The sequence below is a fragment of the Falco cherrug genome, chromosome 9, assembly GCF_023634085.1.
Source record: "Falco cherrug isolate bFalChe1 chromosome 9, bFalChe1.pri, whole genome shotgun sequence".
Lineage (NCBI taxonomy): Eukaryota > Metazoa > Chordata > Aves > Falconiformes > Falconidae > Falco > Falco cherrug.
The window spans coordinates 12,307,239-12,326,197 of record NC_073705.1 but is presented as its reverse complement, the minus strand read 5'-3'; the positions used below and the strand labels follow the sequence as shown (position 1 = coordinate 12,326,197).

Here is an 18,959-nt window from a genome sequence, read left to right as displayed (position 1 = left end):
TCTTTTAAAGCCATTGAAAGCACTCATGTTCTTGCTACTGGTTATGAACAGGGTGCATCATAACAGAAAAAGTTCCAGGCTCTGCCCAAACAGCTTTTTCCAGAGGCACTCCAGACTTTGAAGGATGGATTTCTTTACAATGCAAACAGTAATATATAGACATCTTTGGATCTCTTCACCTCAAGCCATAAGACTATCTTTCCTCCAAGCACTGTAGAGATGCCATAATGCTGAGTTACAGAGAGGTGACTGAGATCTCTCAGCAGCACAGATCAAGTCCTACACATGACTCCGGGTTATTCTAATGCGATTTTGCCTAACACAAAGGAGGTGTTATATAATGCAGCTGAAAAGTTTATTTATTCCCATTTTTTTCAGCAGCAAAGAGCTAATCTAGATGTAGCAGAGACACCGGCAGACCTACCCCCTTTGCACAGCTCTGCTGTAGGAGCAGCTAAAAAGCTGCGCCAGTGCCTCCAAATAGTCACCAGACGATGGTCGTGACACTTGCACTGCAGCGTGGGAGAAGGGTCGTTTCCATCTCTCTGGGCAAAGGGCTCATCTGCGATAGCTTTGTAAACCTAAGTACAATCAAGCAGCAAACACATATCTAGGATCTCCCATGTTTGATGCTCAAGAGCAGAAGGACCAGGCAGCAAGTGCAACGCTATGCTGTAGGGCAAGCAATATAAAAATGTAACACATTTATAGAAATGTTAGGGGCACATTATAGGCACAATATAGAACCCAAATCTTTTAACTGGTCAATGTAGCAGCTTGGGATGCTGCCAGAAAGGGCAGATGTGGTGGGTCCTGGTTTTCACACCGTGGGTTTTCCATTCAAAGGCGCGAGACCCCTGGACGAACGCCGTTGACTTTGCCCTCGGACACGCAGATGGCATTTCAGCTGACGAGAAACTCCTGAGCAAACTGAACGCGCTTCCAATTCCCAAATACGAAGCAGACCCTGCCCTGCCGGGTGCGCTCCTAACCGGCTCCCTGCCTACCCACCGACCGAAACCCGCGGCGGCTGCTGCCCGGGCCGGCAGCAAGACCGGGGACCCCTCTGGAGCCACAGCCCCGCTGCGAGGGGCTGCGGGGGGCGCAGGGTCTCCCACAGCCGCCTGCAAGCAGGTGCCCGCTTCTGGGGGGCACGGCGGCAGCCAGCGAGGGGGCTCACCGGCCAGGGTCCCGCCAGGCTCCCCCAGCCCAGGCTGCCAGCCCCGAGCCCCGGGGGGCGCGCACCCTGCCCCATGGCCCCGCACAGCCGCCGCGCCGGCCCCGGGGGACGAGCCCCGCGGTCGTGGCCACAACCGGCCGCCCGGGCTCGCCCTCAGGGGCCGGGGGCCTTCCCCCTCGCCGAGCACGGCCGGGGGCGGGCGGCGGCCCGGCCCCCCCTGAGGCACCGCCCGCCCGCGCCCTCGGCGCCCACCTCACTTTGGCCGCCACCGACGACATGGCCTCGTTCCTCAGCGTCTTCCTTTTGGACACGGCTGTGCCCATATTCGCGCGGGGGGGAGCCGCCGGGGGAGCGCTCATCGCACGACCCCGCGGCTGCCCATGCCGCGGTGGGGCCGGGTGCCGGTGCACGCCGCCGCCCCTCGCTGCCGCGCTCCCTCAGCGCCCCGCCATGCCGCGCTGCCCCCGGCGAGTGCGGCGCCCGGCCGCGGCCGCTGCCTCCTCATTGACTGCGGCAGGAGGGAGGGCCCGGGCGCGGCCCGCCGCCCAGGAAGCGCCGCTATATTTGGCCGGCGGCTCCCTCCTCCGCCTCCGCCTCCTCCCGGCTGACATCATGGAGGGCCGGCCGGGAGGGGGGCGCCGGCCCCGCCTGAGGCGGCTGCCTGGGCCCGGCGTGCCCGGGGGAGGGTGGCCGTCCTCCCGCTCCCGCCGCGGGTTATGCCCACCCCTGAGGTAAACGCCCGGCCGCCTGTGCCGGCGGCGAGGGCAGGACCAGGTGGGGGGAACAGAGGTGCAATCTGAGGAAAAAAGCAGTCATTTTGGCACAAAACTGCCGCCTGCCTTTGGTGGAACCAGTGAAAGGGTTGATGCAGGTTTATTTTCCACAGCTGGCCCCTCCTCATGGCAGGTGGGCACACCACGGTCCCAACACTCGCTGGGTGACATGGGCGCAAAGTCAAGGTATCAAGTTTTGAACGTGACGGTTGGTCTCTGAAGGGTTGACACAAATGCCCTTTCTCCTCTGCTGAGTTTGTCCCCTCAGCCCGTTACCGCTCACCACCATCGTCCCAGGGTGGCTGGAGGTGGCCGGGCCATGAGGCAGGGCTTGGCTTCCAACACCACCTTGTCCCCGCTGTCACCTGCCAGAGCAAACGCCTTCCCCGTGGTCATCGAACGCTTGGAAACAAACCCAGTGCGAGCAGCTGGTCAGCCGAGCCTCAGAGGATTTTCAATTTATAAAATGGCAGAACTGCTTGGGTTGGAAGAGAACTATAAAGCCCACCTAGTCCAAGCCCCTGCCATGGGCAGGGACACCTTCTGCTGGACCAGGTTGCTCCAAGCTCCATCCAACCTGGCCTTGCACCCTTCCAAGGATAGGATATCCACAGCTGCTCTGGGCAACCTGCTCTGGGTCTCACCACCCTCGTTGCAATTTCTTCCTTATGCGCAATCTAAATCTTCTTTCAGTTTTTACACCATTTGCCCCTTGTCATGTCACTACAAGCCCTGGTAAAATGTCTTTCTCCATTTTTCTTACAACCCCCCTTTATATATCAAAATGCTGCAAGAAAGTCTCCCCAGAGCCTTCTCCATCTTTACAACCCCAAATCCTTCAGCCTTTCTTCACAGCAGAGGGGCTCCAGCCCTCAGAGCAATTTCATGGATCTAGGTTTTGATCCCTAGGAGGGTTTAGAAAAGCGCTTTTCCTTCAAAAAGTAATTTTATAAATCAATTTCAGGGCACCTGAGTGAGTGGGGGTAGCAAGTTTTTAAGTATTCACAATATATACAGAAAAAGCACTTGGGCAGTCCCCCTGGTTCTGCAAGCGAGTGCACGAATCCCTGGAATTTGGAGCCAACTCATTCAACAATATTTGACGGAGGGGTAGAAGTTTTACAGATAATTAAACCTCCTACAAGCTTTGTAAAAAGAGGCAGCCGAAGGAGAGAGTGACAGACAGGGACACCTTGTCTTGCCTGTACCTGAGGAAAGGCTGTAGCACAAGCGCATGTTTCACTGTCCTTCAGAGACCCTGCATGGAAGAGACCAAAAGTTTGGGAAAAGCTTCAGTTCTTTCTCTCCGTAGACTCCAAAGTCAAATCTGCAAGAAAACAGGAGGATTTGAACAAATTAAGTCTAACTATTTGGTCTATTAATCTACAAATTGAAAAATAAAGTAATTCATGTAGAGAGCAGAAAAAAGGTACCCAACTATCCTGGTGTGTGTGGATACAAGGAGTGGGATGTAAATATCTCATTAGCTAGAATTTTATCATACACTGGAGAATTCACTGTGTATAACAAACTTGCAGAAATTTATCGTCGCTTAGACCCAAGCTGTGAGCGGGAAAACTGCTGTGTGCACGAAATAAAGACGTCACCCTGCTTTTTGGCTTAGACTGAAGTAGAGATGCTATGTGACGCTGGCTGCTCCATCCCTGCCACCGAGTGAGCTGGCCTCCGTGTCCCACTCGCCCTGCAGAACTGCCCTTGTGGGTGAGAGTCACTCTTCCCGTGAGGTTTTGTGCCTCAAGCAGGATGAATGCAGCCCTGCTGTTACACAGCACTGAATGGAGTGATGACTCCTTTAAACATTATGGTCTTGATCCCACGTGCTAGTATTGGTGAAGAGATTTTAGGGCAGGTACGCCTCAGTCCTGTGTGTTGGAAGCAAGTGTGGCAGAGCTGATGCACAGTCGTCTAATTCGATGCCTAGGCTTGCTTCATGCCACTAGAAACGCAGGGACGCAGAGATCTGAAGGTGCGCACACAGTCAGGAGAAGGGAGAAAAGCAGAATACATGAGAATACTTTAAAAAATAAGGTCAGCCCAAGCCTTTTGACTGTGCTTTCCCTCCTTTTTTTTTTTTTCCTGTGTAATTAGAGGGGGGAAATACTTTTTATTTCTACGTTTAAATATTTTGTCAGTTGTGGGAAAGCTATTCTTTAAAAATGCAAACAAACCCGCCCCCCCCCCCCCCCCCCCCCAAAACTGACAGGTCTACCCTATCCCTGACATAATTCCCATGAGATCTACCTGGAAACACCCCGAAGTTGCTCACAGTGACATTTTTCAGGTACAAAACAAAACCCAGCGTCAGTGCATTGGAATTCTTCACACAGAAGATGAGATGACTACCATTAAACTTCTACTCATGACTATCCCCCCGCCCCCACCCCATTTTTTATTGCACAGTCATGTCACCAAAGAGTTTCTACAACAGAAAACAAGAAAAATTCCATCTGGTTTTAGGGGAGCACCTTAAAAAAAAACTGTAGAGAACTTAGGCTGTGCAAGCAGTTACAGTCTCAGTGAAGCAGTGCCCAGTACTGTCAATTCCCCAAATTAAACAGTGGGGAAGTCTCCACCTTCATCCTGTTTTCAGACCACTCTCTGCCACATTTGTGCCTCCTGGAGCTCTCTCAAACTCTCCCTTGTTTGTTCCGCAGCAAGGTCTTGCTCTTTGAGGCTGGGGAGGCCCAGCCCAGCATAGGGCTCACTTATATCAGCTGCTCAGGACTTGGCCAGATGGTTTCTGATGACCTCCAAGGATGGTGATGCCACCACTGCTTCAGTCCACGTCCCAGGGCTGCACCATTCTCACAGGGAAGGATTTTTTCCATATATCTAATGGGACTTTCTGGTGTTGCGATGGGTGCCCACTGCCTGTTGGTCTGTGTGCCCTTGAGAAGCACCTGACTCCATCACTCCGGAGCACCCCACAAGCACTGGTCCATGTTCCTGTAGCTTCCTCTCTTGCTCTCTGCTCCTTCCCTACATTCATTTAGGATTTTCTTCTTGATTTAGGTTTCTCCCAGGTATTTGAGAGTCTGGGTTACCCTGGTGTGGCATGGAAGAGGAGGCAGCAGGCCTCCGGCTCATTACAGCTGGAGAGACGCCTTTGCTTCGTGCTAGGAAAAAAGTCAGGCGAGCCAGGCAGACTGTTCCCCATCACTTCTCCATGGCAACAGGCCTTCCAGACGCATGCACATAGGCAAACAGGCCGAGGAGGCAGGGAGCACTGCGGTCCCTCCGCCCAAGCCCCATACCTCCACTCACGGGGCTCTGTCTGCTAAGCTCATGCCATCCTAGGGGAGCAGACCCCAAAACAGCTTCCAAAATAATCATAGCCAGCCAGAGAAATGCTTCCCTCATTCTACTGGTGAAGGTGCAACATCCTGAAGCCCAAGCCAGGCAAAATTCATCCTGGCCAGTTATTATTTTTGTCCACATAAAGGTATCACGCTTGAAAAATGTAATATCTCAGCATCCTGTTGAACCAAACAGCACATCTCCATCTGGTGGGAAACCCAGAGCCTTAGACCTGGTTAGGTCTAGCTCTTAGATCAGCCTGTTGATTCTCAGACTTTAAGGATCCAGTCTTTTATGTTTAGAAAAGACATTTTTGTCTAAACAACAAAAAAACCCCGTGTATCCTGACAATTCAAATGCAAAAAGGAGAAATAAGGCAATCCAAAAACCCGTCACAGGAACAACCTGCAAAAGGCAAACAATAACAACTACTTCTTCAAACAAATCCAGCACAGGGAGCCTGTTGAGAGTCTAGAGAGTCAGAAGTTGGCCACAGTGCAGGAGGAGCATTCGTAGGAGATAAGGTCAGAACAGAAAAACAATTAATATTTTGCATCTGTAGTCAGTGAAGAAAAGCTCAGAGAAGCTTCCTGTGCCAAAAGTGATCTTTATATGGACATGGCATTGGCTTTGGCTTATATTCAAGTGTCAGCAGAAGAAGCTGAGAAATAAATAGCCAAACCAAAGAGTGCAAATTCACCAGACTGAGATGGTTCACCTAAGTGCCCAGGAACTCAGAGGTGAAACAGTTTAATTATTTAATTGTAGCATGTAATCACTGTGCGTAACATAGCCTCAGTGTCCGAGAGATTCAAGGTGACAAATGTGAAAGGTTTGGGATTTTGACAGACTATAAAGTCTGAGGTCCCTCCCAGCAAAATGATAGAAACTGGAATAAAGAATGTAATTAGTGCCCAGTTGGATACATCTGCAACACTGGGAAGAAAAGAAAGATGGTTTTCCTTGAATAAAGGAATCCTTCATAGATCTATTACATTTTTTCAGAGGAGTCAGTAAGCATGTTGCCTGGATTCCCAAAAGGTCTGTCACAGGAGTTTCTTACAGAAATGTGGCTACCATGGGATTAACAGAAAAGGCTTGAGGCAGATAAAGAACTGCTTAAAGGATTCTCGAAGATCAGCTATCAACAGGCAGGCTCCTGAATGGAGGGAGGACCTCAATGGAGCCCCACAGGTACCTGTGTTGGGGTCTGCTCACTTCAACATACTTAGGAATAATCTTGCAAAGGAATTGAAGAAAGGAGTGACAAAGCTTGCTGACGATGCTAAGGTATTCAGGGTCATAAATACATGAGACACTGTAAAGAATTATACAGGGACTTCATGATCGTGAATAACTAAGTAATAAAATGGTTCAGGACATCCAGAGCAGATAATTACAAAGATGGGCACACAGGAGAAAAACAGTCTCAAAGTCAGTGGCACGGTACTGGGGTCTGCACTGATCCTTATCCTCAGAAACAGCTTCTTTTTCTCCCAGGTTTATCTGGGTACCGTCCCCACCCAAGCTGCATTTGTGCCTCTAACACTGGTCGCTGGCTTTGGAGGGAGTACAAACCCAGGAGGTAACGGGAAGGGACTCAGCAGTCTGGTAAGCTTAAAAACAGGACAAAGCAGGTTGTTTAACAGGCACGTGAGATGACTGTAGTTTCTTTGGTCCAAATTGAGACCAGGATTGTTTGTGGCCCCTGGAGATAACGCAGTCAGTTATTCAGTTACTGGGAAGGGCAGGGTAACATCGTTAGCAGTGCCGAGGGCAGTGTGGGATCCTCCTGCCCACAAGACATCTCCCAGGGCTGTACCTTACCACAGTGTGAGCCAAGGTGTGGGTGCCTGCCAGGCACATGATGTGCTGAGACCGCAGAAGCTGTGCAGAGAGGACTGGCTCAGGCAGGGATGTTTCAGTCCCCTGCCCTCTGCTCCCACTGTTCTGCCCAAACAACTGCCCAAACAGAACAACCAGCCCAAGTGCAGTGGGAACAGAGGGGCAGAGCACCAGACTGAAAAGGGAAGACAAACTGATGTGCCCACTGTCCATGGTGTCCTAGTTCAGCTCTTCTGACAAGTCACAACAGCCCTGAGATGGCGATAAAGTCAAGGCAGTGGGTGAGCTGGAGGAGCTGCCAGGGTTTATCTGTGTTGCACTGTTGGGAAAGAATTTGAGAAAAACAGTTATGGGCAACTGCACTGGGAAGCTCAACATCCCCCAGGTGCCAGAAGGTCACTCAAATATCAGCCACCTTCTTGCTTGGCCAATTTAGTCACTTCAAGATGTTGCTGTTGAATTCATCCATTAGAAACTTCACTCTAATGAGGCACTGTAAGAAAATAACGTTTGCAACACTGGCATAATTAAAATTAGGCAATACATCACAGAAACATTGTCAATAGCTAACAAGTTGGAGTTAGCCAAGAATTATGGGTTTGCTTTGAGCAGATTCATTTAGACAGAGCTGTTCTTAAATGGCCAAGCATTTGACATCAGAAAATAAGAGCTTGTTCAAATGCAGCCCCAAAGATAGTCCTGATGACTGGATGAACAGTTCTTCAGAACCAGCTAGGATACAGAGCACTCTGACCCAATGTTAGGCCAGCTCACACCCAGCTATTTTTAGTAAAAGACCCAATCAGTAATTATCAGGGCTGGATACGGTCTCTCAGCCTTGCTTTCTGTTACGTGACATGTTCCAGCCCTGATGGGCTAATGAGTGCAGTGTTGGCAGGAGGGGAATTCAGACCCCTTAGACCCTGATCACAGGGTTACCTGTGCTTGAAGATTAAACCCTCTCCTCCATCCTCCTAAGTCACTGCACTTTCCCAGATCTTCTAATCTTGCCAGCATTATGAAGAAGCCAAATATTATTTTATATTATCTGTCTGCTCCTGCACATGGCAGCAAGATCCCTAGCAGGGCAAGCCAGAAGCAGCACTGGTCCAGACTGGAGATTTGGAAGGGAGGATCCGTGCTCAGCTGGGGATGGAAGACATGGAAGAGCAGAGCCTTTCTATCCCAAATTTGGAAAAAAAAAAGCATAGAAAAAGGCCTTGGAGCTTTACTTCCCATGCATAGCCATAGTTTGGCAGGGATTTGAGGGCTGGTACACCCTTGAGACGAGTGCAGCAGCCCATTAACAGCACGTAGTGCCAACGCTCAGGGCAAAGCCCAGCGCTTGGGCTGAGCGTGGCTCGGAGGATGCAGTGTGCTGCCACTCCCCCGGCTGGGCTTCTTGCATTGAGGGCATTTTCTGGGCGCAGACAGCCAGGATGTGTTTCCCTCGAACCTGAGCCACAGAGCTGCTTTGTCAGCCCCTGCTGACCTTCCAAGTTGGATCAGACAATGACTCAGAGCAGGAGCTCTTCCAAGTTGGGTTCAGTGGCAGCAGCCTGGCTTCCCGCTGGGAGACTTTCATAGTAGCACTGAGTTGGCCTGGATCTGTCCGGCTCTGCAAGCACAACCTGAACAGACTTTGCTGTGCCTGCTGTTTGGAGCGATGGGAAGGTGGTGAGGCTGTGGCATTTATTTTGTCACCTTCAGGAACCTTAGCAGCTTTCTCTGAGCAGACATTAGAGATGGGGAGAATGGCCTTTGGCTTTGCAACAGCCCCTCTACCCTGGAAATGCCTTTCCCTGCTCCCGCTGCACTGCAGTACCAGCACTGGCACGGCACGGACCCAGTGGGAAGCATCACACTACTTAAAGAAAATTATGTTGCTGGCCTTTTCATTATGTTGCCCAGCAAATGTTCCCATGAAATATAGGCCTAATTATCTACCCACATTCAGATTACTCTAAGATGCAATTTCCTTCTCTGTGGAGTTTGCTTTCCTTCTGTGGATCTCATGATTGAAATACACTCAATTAGCTATTACTCTGCTGGCTGAAATCTTGAGCTGCCTTCCCGACAAGGCTGCTCCATCCAGGTCTCACTGGCATTACAACAGCCAGGTGACACAAACTCACATGCAAGCCACAAAGATGTCTCACCACTCAGCCATACCTGTTATTTATCAGATTTTTATTGCAAATGGAAAGCCTAGTCAGGACTGAGGACTTGAAACTTGAAGTATTGAACAAACCTGCCTTAAAACGTGGCTCCAGAGTGCTAAAATAATTTTCTAAGTGCAAGCCATGCCCTGCGCCAGGTAGGTTGGAGCTAGGCAGACTCAGTTGCTTGCATACCCTTGTTAATATGCATGCATGCCAATTCATAAAGCAATAACAGTAATAATAATAATAATAACAATGATAACATAGTTCAGGCATTTAAGGGAGGACAAGAGCGTGTCCAACCCTTTCAACCAAATAAACCATTCTGTCCTTCTTCAGATCCCTCAGATCTTTCCAAAACTCCATCTTGGACGTAGCCAGAGTGTTTCCCATTGCTCCTTCCCACCCACTGCATTCCCAGCCATGCAGTCCTGCTCTCCATCTTGTACCAGCAGAAAACCTTTGCCGACTCAGTTTTCTGGCCATTTACTGAGCCCAGGAACACCTGAGCGCCAATACTGGGCAGCTGTGCGTAGGGTCTGTAATGTTCAAAACCAATACAGGCAAGCGGAGCTGCAAAAGAGCCCTAAGGAGGGAAACAGTGCCAGCATGGGACATTGCTGTGGTCTGCGTCTGTCCCTTGGGTGGGATCATTTCAAAATCATGCTCCTAAATCCCTGCGAGGGAGCTCACTCTACGCAGGAGAGGAAGCTTCTGTGTGAGACACCACATTTCTGAGCCAGGAGAGCTGACAGGAGAGTGAGCATTTCAAGAGCAGCATAATATTATACACCTCTTTTTTTTCTTAAAATGATACAGCAGGTGGAGAGAAAGAAAAGAAACAAGCATTGGATCTAGCAGGAGGGAGGATTTGAGCAAGACAGTAACATCATTTCTGTCCTATTGGTTTAATCAGTGGCATTAAATTGACAGAAGCCAGTCCCTCAGACTAAACTATAATAAATAAACCAAATTGATTTAACAAAGGATTTAACAACAATGTGGATATTTATACGGGGAAAAGATTCCTTAATTTCCTCACAGAAAAGTGGAAGCACTGGTGTGAAGGCTGTCAGAAGGTCTTCAGCCTTGCTGCCTGCTTGAAGCAGGACCGTCACCCACACTAGAACAACTTTGCTTGGTCAGGTGGTGACACTTGCTGGATGGCGATCCGCCTTCCCGAGGTGATGTGTTTCCATACTGCACCCACCCTCCTGGTGAGGGGAAACTGATTTTGCACTTACCAGGGACAGGTTTTACTCCCAGGGTCCCCAGCACCGGCAGGGGCTGTTCAGCAGCTGTGGAGGTGCAGGACTTGGCCCTTACAATAGAGGTTTCTCAAGGCTGGGATTCCCAAAACAGCTCCAGGAACAGATCTGATGGTAATTGATTGCTCAGTGATTCAGTGATTACTCAGTTATTGCTCCATCCACATCTCAGTATTTCATTGTTTGGCAAAATAACAGTCTGACTTTGTCCTGACATTGGTACCATGCAGAAGAAGAAGAGCTGAAGTTTGAAGTGGCTGTTACGCGTAAGATGGAAGAGAAAACATTGCTACTGAAGGAAAGCGTCCCTATAAACGTCTCACTCCTGAAGCTCCGCTCCATCCGTGCCCTGCACCATGTCCAACTCTTGCTGTATCTAAGGGTGCTGGGCACAGAAACAAAACAATTTCCAGCTGTCTTGCACATTTGCTATTACTGTTGGCGAAAGGGCTCACTCAGGCAGAGCTGGAAATGCAGAACCCCTGCTCCGCACAACCCAGGGCATGGCAGGACCAGCTCCCCCCAGCACGGGGTGTCACAAGGCTGTGCAAAGGAGCAGCAGTCGCACGCGTGGGGACTGATCCTGTGTAGAATGAGGCCAGGGAGCAAGGAGAGAAGCAGGTAGAAAAACATAAGAGGAGGATGACTCAGAAAGCTCAGCTGGAGGATAAGGAGGGATGCATTTAGCCTTTCCCTCTTGGTGGGCGGAGGGAAACTATTTGCGATGGTTGTGGCAGAAGGAACGAGAAGCTGAAAGGGAGCCGCAGGCCTTCCCACGGCTCCTCCGTCTGACCTGAATTACACACCTGCATCTGTGCTAGCGACAAGAATCAGCTCTGGGCAGCGCAGGGAGGTTCACGCAGGGCTGCACACACATTCAGGGCCATCACCAGCTCCTGGCCACGGCAAGGGGGTAGCAAAATAGGTGCCATCTGCTTCAGCTGGGGCATGGCACAAAGGTGCAGGCGGTGAAGAGCCTCTAAGTTAGACCCTGTTGGCAAGGATAACAAATTCCACAATTGCAAATAAAATAGCCCAGGGCACAGGAAAAGAGTGGCTACAGTGTGCTTGTGAGGGTAGGAGGAGGTTATCCATTCTGCTGTCCCTGCCAGTGCCCCACTTCCAAGCTGTCCTGCAGAGAGGAAGGAGGACAGCCCGCAGGGGCTGGTAGTGAAATCAGATGGGTGCCGAGTGAGACTGGGCCGGGGGCTTGGGACGGGCAGCAGCTGAATCCATCGCTGTTCTGCAGGAGAGGACCTGGATGATGCTGCAAATCTTCAGCTGAACCAGAGCTGAAAGTGTTGTGCTTGTACTGAACAGGTGAATGTCACAGCATGAGAAATAACACAGAAAAGGGCCATCGTGTGCAGGCTGCGCAGGTCTGGTATGACACCCGGCAGAGGACCTGGCCTCGCTCTGGCTGCCACATTTCAGGGAAGATTTGGGCCGGTTGGAGAGGGTTCGGGGGGAACACCGCCAGGCCTTGATGGCACAAAAATGCAGCCTGTGAGCAAAGGCTGAAAGCGAAACTGATTCACCCCAGAAAATTAAAGACATGGGGGGACACACAGCAACATGCTCCAGCTATGTACAAGGCTGAAGGCAGGACAGGGCAAGAAGCAATGGAATTAAACTGATGGGGAAATTCAAGTTAGACCTAAAGAAAAACTGTTTAAGGATAGTGAAGTGGTGAAACAGACTGCCAGGGAGACCAGAGATGCTCCAGTGTGGAGAGGGCAGCTCAGGTGCACTATCGGGTGCAACCAGGTGGAACAGAGCCTTTCTTGGGCACCAGGTCAGACGGGATGGTCTTGGCACAGTTGCTCCAGCTTGCTTTGCCAACACACTACGGAGTCACGTAACTCTGCCATGAACTGGTATGACTTGTTGGCCTCTTCAGCACCCATGGAACCAGCAGTTTCCAAACTTCATGGAGATGGTGACAATTATCAGGGAAATTGAAGGGGGAAAAACCCAACCTTGTAGAGTGGGAAACCAGCGGTTCTTTGAGTAGAGCTTGCAACAGGGCAGAAAAGCTGATACTGCAGGGTCAAGAAAATATAAGTGTGGCTGAAAGCTCATCCTGTAAGTTGGTAACCTGAAACCAACAACTGGAAGCAAAATGCCAATATATATGAAGAGGAAGAAAGTAATAGATACTAATCAATATGCAGCAATCACCACAACAAAGTATGAAGCAGAGATATTGATAGAGGAGGGTAAGCAGACAGAAGAAAATCCAAGCCTGGCAAAGCCACAACCAGCAAGAAGTGTAAATGTATTAGAAACAACAAAAACATTAATGATGCTGTATGCTTGTTTCATAGATTTAGAGAAGCATAAAAACATTTTGGTCAGGAGCAGCCTCAGGTGTCTCTAGTCCTACATCCCACTTGGAACAGGACCAATATCAAAGCAGTGCCACCTTGCTCGGGGATCGCCCAGCTGAATTTTGAAAATCTCCAAGCATGGAGAAGCCACGATATTCCTAGATGAGGAGGTACATTGCTAGCAACAAGGCCCTCAGTGTGTCTCTTCTGCATTTAGAAAAGATGGGAACGTAGGACATGAGGATGATGAAATACTCTCTGGTCTACTAACAACTGAGAGTATCTTGGGTGACATCTGTGAGGTTTCTAATTCAGCAGATTCACATGATCTGCACCTGAGGGCCCTCAAACAGCGTGCCAAACTGAGCTGCCTTCACTCACTGCTGAAAAGCTTGAAGCCTGGGGAGCTGCCAAGTTTGGCAGGATGCTACTGTGGTGCTCGGCAGGCAAAGTGGGTGCCCTGGTTAACAGCTGGTCAGTCCAGCATGACATTCAGATTGAAAAATGGAGAGGACACAGAGGATTCAATTAATATAGAATTCAAGGATTAAAAATACACCCATCAGTGTGCTATAATGGAAACGTCTTGTCAAATGAGCCTCATTTCATCCTTTGAGAAAATTACAAGTTTGTAGATAAAGGTTACCATGTAGCCATTATTTGCTTAGCTTTTGGCAATGTGTTTGACTTAATATCATATGACACCCTAATTACAAATTTAGCAATATACAATCTCAATAAAGCCCACATTAAATGGATGGAGAGCTGCAAACCCATCTCCAAAACAAGGAGTCATCATTGAACAGAGATGATTTAGAGGGATTCTGCAGGAGTCAGTCCCAGCCTGACACTAATCAATGTTTTCATCATTGATTGAGAAATGAGCACAAAACACAGCTGATAAATTATACAGCTGCTAGAAGCAAAAGGACTAGCAGTGAATAATCATGACAGGGAAGTTATACAGAGCAACTGGGATCTTTTCTGTGCACAAACCCATTTTCACTTAGCAGTATTAAAATAGGCCAGCTTTCAAACAGCAAGGAAGAAATGTTTCATCCAAAAAAGATGGGATGCAAAAAATCTAGGCAGTGACAGGGAAAGGTAAATCAGCGGCAGTTGCTTTTGCAGCACTCCAGCAACACGATGCTGGCCCCATATACAGAAATTGGAGACAGAGGATAAGAAAAGCAGGACTGTCCTGGCTGCGCTTCTCTGCAGTGTAAGGAGTGGTGACCAGAGAGGGGACAGCTGAAGTCCCAAAGGAGACAGACAAAGACCTCGAGCTGCAGGTACCCCATGGGGTGCAAGCCATGGGGCTGGGGGCAGGCTCCAGCTTGCAGCCTACTGCCAGCTCTACCTTACAGCAGTGTCAGGACCCGGTCACGCTCATGCCACCAGCACACTCCAAGCCACTCATCCCCATCCTCTCGGCGCCCTCTAGAAGCGTGACAATAAAACAAAAGCACTCTCCCAAGAGGAAAAAAATTGGTTTGCTGAGTTCTTGCATCAGGCTTGGGTTACATTCCTCCCCCCGACATTATTTGCTGCCACTAATTGTTGAGACATTTATAATAAAGGGAAGCTCAGGTGGTTTTTCTGAGGAGGCAGATGAGGAGGCTGGAGATAAGACATCCAAGGCTTGCAGGAGGGTCTCTCCAAGGAGCAGGGACCCGGCTGCAAGTTGTCTCACAATGACTTACTTATGCCACTAGCAGAGATGCATTTTCTTGGTGGATTCTGGACCTGCAGCCCCAGAGGGGTTTTTCCATCACCTGCTCCTAATCCACCCCTGGCCCAAGCAGCCCAAGGGCCCTGGTGACCCTCCTGGATGGGGCCAGGATTGGGGCATCTCATGGCCAAAATCCGACCAGCGAGGCCGTGGCCTTTCACAGCTGCTGGGGAAATGCTCAGCTCTGCTGGTATTTTTAGCTCATCTGCCACATCGCTTGAGTTCGTGTTGTGACCTAGTTTGGCAAGGCACAAAGTGCTCATCCTGCTGGGTCCTCGCTTGGCCACGTGCTCGGGAGGATGCCGATGGCCCTGGGAACAGCTCCCCCGAGGCACTGCTGTCCTGGCACACGGTGCTTTGCCTCCCTGCGGATCAGCACAGCCGACCCAGGGGCAGATTTTAGGGAGGAGGAGGAGGAAGAGGGTCCTCTGGGAGCCAGAGCTGCTTGCAACGGGAACATGTGCAGGGCCCTCCTCTTGGGGACCTGACAGCCTTTTTATTGGGGCTCTGTGCTTCTGCTTTTTTCTCGCCTCATGCAAAATCAGCAGCTCCCAGACCAGCACAGATGCAGCCTGGATTTGGGTCCCCAAGGGAGTTGCCTTCAACAACTCAGCTTCCCAGCTGGCCATGTGGTATAGCCAACCCAACTGGTCCCCTATGGAGCCCCATCCAGCTTGACTCTGGTGATGGGGAGCAGAGCTGCTTTTGATGCATGTCCACCCTGCCCGTGGCTCCGGCAGGGACCAGGCTCAGCCCTGGCACTGCTCAGCAGCTGATGCATCTGCTGTGACCTTCTGTAGAGCCTCCCCCAGCAGCCACCATGCTGAGGGCTTGATGACAGGCTTGGCTCCCCGAGGCTGTGCAATCCTGGTGTTCAAAGGTCAGGGCCTGACAGGGTGCTCCCAGCCACACCACCCAGGTCCTATTTTAAACCATCCATCCCCTGCCAGCACTTTAAAATCCCCACTTGCCACCCCAGGGCTGGGGTATGAGGGGCATGAGCAGAAGTGCTCTCCTCCCACTGCCTTTGTGCACCAAGGCATGGCCATGGCAGACACCCCCTCCACAAACACAGCAGCTCTTGGGCACTTAGAAAACCTCTTTCCTGACACTTGGAGAGCACTGGAAGGTGCATCACTCACAGAAGAGGAGCCCCAGAAAGCGGAACACTCACCCCAGCGAGCCCTGCAAGGCTCAGCTCTCCCCTCTGCTGTTGGGGACCCAAATCTCCTCCACCACGAGGCGTGTGTCCCAGCCGGAGCTGGAAAGGTGGCTGTGGCTCCTGGTTCAGGCAGCCCCGCACTGGCACGCCTGGCTGCAGCCCAGGCAGGGATCCATGAGGCCAGCGTGACTTCCTCCTCACCAGCTCTTTCCTGCCTCATTACCCCTGAAATCTCAGGGGGGCACCGCTTTGCCAGCCCTGCTCTAAAAGCTTTTCCAATCTTTGCTTTGTTAAAAGCTTTCTATTTTCAGCAAGGAAGCAAGCAGAGAAGTGAGATTTTACAGCCAGCAGCTGACTGACTGTCATGGCTGAGCCACAGGGCAGCAGCGTAAGGGATGGCCTGAGCTGAGCTGGCATCCCCCAGCTCCGTAGCAGGGAAAGAAGTCACCCACCAGCCACTTCCAGCTAATTCAGCACCTAACATAGGAGCAGAACAGCAGCAACAGCCTGGTCACACACTGGGGGAAGGGACCCACACCAGTGGGAGAGGGGAAACCACCAAGCTGGGCCTGCGAATGATAAAGCCAAGGACGACAGAACTGGCACACGCGTCCTTCCCTGCCACATCCAACCGTGCAGGAGCCAACATTGCACAGCCTGGGCAAATTCTCACTCAAAGAGCAACAACAACCCTTCTGGCAATAGCAGTGACGAGCTGAAACCTGCTGCTGAGTGCCTCTGCCTTGAGGCAGCCTTTACTCACTGTGAGGAAAGTGAGTATTGCAACTCAGCCCACGAAGAGGTGGATGCACATGCACCCAAGGTGGAGTAAAAAAAATTACCAGCGCCAGAAAGCACCCCGCTGTGCCTCCCTGAGCCCAGTGGGGTGCAGAGCACCCTGGCAGGCAAAGCCAAGGGCAAACAGGGCACTTGGGGCCACCCGCAACCATGCAGCAGCAACCTGCTCAAGCACAGGCACAGCACAGAGCTCACCCTGTCCTGCCCAGGGACACACGGGCAGGTCAGTGCTGTTCAAGCAAGGCACCGGCCTTACTCAGCATATTCCTCTGGGGCTGTGCATCACATCTAATGTGTCTTCTCTGAGGAAGAAATGTGTCATTTATGGTACATTTAAAATTAATGCACATTTGGTGTTATTTCTGATCCCAAATTATACAACACGTGAGCGCTATGATGTAGAGCTGCGCTCACCCCTGTGAGGACAGCATCGCCCACCGGCCCTGCTAAGCCTCCCTGACAGATACCACTGCTAAAGACGAGATTTCAGAAAATATTTCCAACGGCATCATTAGTGTTTGTACCTCATCGCTACCAACTCCTGCCTGGTGCCAGGGGTGTCCCATGCCATGCAGGAAGGCTTGGGCTCAGCACAGCACAGCTCTGTATTGGGGCCATGTCGGACCAAAATCACTGATCAACGTGTTTTTCCAGAGCTAGAGGCCCAGCTGCTTCGTGACGGGAAGCGCATTGCTGTCCATAACCCCCTGACAGTCCAAGGCTTAATTAAGAGCCGTCCCTGCTGGTGCCAGCCACGGTGGAGAGCAGCGACGGCTCTGCCAATTACCTGTGAAAATGCCATGCTTGCTCTAAGTAACACTCAGGCCCCAGGTGAATTCCCAGTGCTCAAAACGCTGCTCAGGGCTGGTCCTGCAGCAAGCAAAGTGTCTCCAGCAACAATCCTGACACACAATTACATAGATTTATGGTATATTATTTTCTAAAACTGAGATGAACATTGACACCACTTCAGTTTTGTTTTTTCTTTTTTTTTTTAAACAACAGGCAAATGCTTTCATTGCTCTTGCTAGTGCAACCGTTTCCACTAAAAGCCTTGATTTCAGTAAGGGAAAGGGGTTTGGCAGTTCTGACTTGCCCAGCATGGATGTCCCCAGGCTGCAGCGAGCTGGATGTGCCAGCATTTCCCAGCTTTCGCAGCCGGCACCCACAAGCAGCTGTGCCCCAACCCTATTTCCCAAGGCAGCTCCCAGAATGCAGGTGCAGGCATGGATGCCCTGCCAGATCCTCTCAGCACCATTTATACCAGAGCCCAAATTAAGGCCACTGGGAAAAAGAGGGTTGGACCCTCCATGACCTGAGGAAGGGATGGGGACAAGGGAGCATGGATGCAGATCCCACCAAACCCAACGGGAGTGGAATCAGCCATCAGTCAGGAAGGAACCACTAATGGGAGCCTGCGTCCTGGTGCCAGCAAAAGCCACATCACAAATTCACGTCCATCAAACAAACAGCATCTTAATAAACCCAATGCTTCCTGCTCCGAGAAGGCACTGTCCCACGGCAAAAGCTCGTGTCCCATGGCTGTGTTTCAGCAGGGCTCTCGACATGATAGGCAGGAGTGGGTGCCAGCCTGGCCTCATGGAGCCCCTGCGGGAGAGGAAAATATTTGCTGTATTTCTCGTTTGCTGATTTTATTACCAGCTCTTACTCACAGCAACAGTAAATTAAACCCAGAGGCACAGTAAAGCCCCCGCATCTTGACAGCTTAAACACAGTCCTCAGGCGGCATGCAAGGAAAATCACACGTCGGAGGAGGTCAGGGGAGCACGAGTAAATACGATGAGATTAATTTTGGAACAACACACAGCGAGAGTGACGTCTGCCAGGGAAGGAGCATTGCAGGGTCCTGCCACAGCCCTGGCCGCTCCTGCCTGCAGAGCAAAGCCCGGAGAGGCTGCAGGAACACAACCGGCTCCACACAGGGTGAACGTGAGAAGCCATGGCAGGAGCCGTCACGAACAGCCACGTATGAGAACAAGAGCAAAGCTGTGCCCCTGCCTGGGCCCAGACGTTTTGGATGGGTCCTTCCAGCAGCCACGTGGACAACAGTGGTTCCTTCTTCTCAAACCCCAGAGGAGCTGTCTCAAAGAGCAGAACAGCTCATCAGGCCACGTTTAAGAAAGCAACTAAGTTTGTTCATTACTTGCACCGAGCCACTTGCAGCAGGTCACCCCCAAGGTGCTGCCCTGGGGGGACACGAGTGCCACTGCTCACCAGCACGGGAGGCTGGGACAGCCTGGCTACAGTGTCCCCTCCCCAGGTGGGGATAGCAGCTGTCCCCTACAGGGACTGGGGCTGGGGTTGGAGTCCTGCAAACAGATTTCCCCAAATCACCTGCCCTCCTCCATGGCTTGCCCTCTCCAGCGGGCA

General features: G+C 51.1%; 1 protein-coding gene across 5 annotated transcripts in view; it reads right to left on the bottom strand.

Moving 5' to 3' along the window:
- NSMF (NMDA receptor synaptonuclear signaling and neuronal migration factor) overlaps window positions 1-1,741 on the bottom strand; it is a 52,828-nt gene extending 51,087 nt beyond the window's left edge. For 2 of the 5 annotated variants that reach the window (XM_055720019.1, XM_055720017.1), the window contains exon 1: window positions 1,433-1,740. In XM_055720019.1, coding sequence (XP_055575994.1) covers window positions 1,433-1,539 — 107 coding nt within the window. In that variant the 5' untranslated portion in view covers window positions 1,540-1,740. Of the gene's footprint in view, window positions 1-1,432 lie in introns of all 5 variants that reach the window. The other 3 variants (XM_055720020.1, XM_055720015.1, XM_055720018.1) reach the window with 3 other exon arrangements.
- Window positions 1,742-18,959: the final 17,218 nt, after the last annotated feature.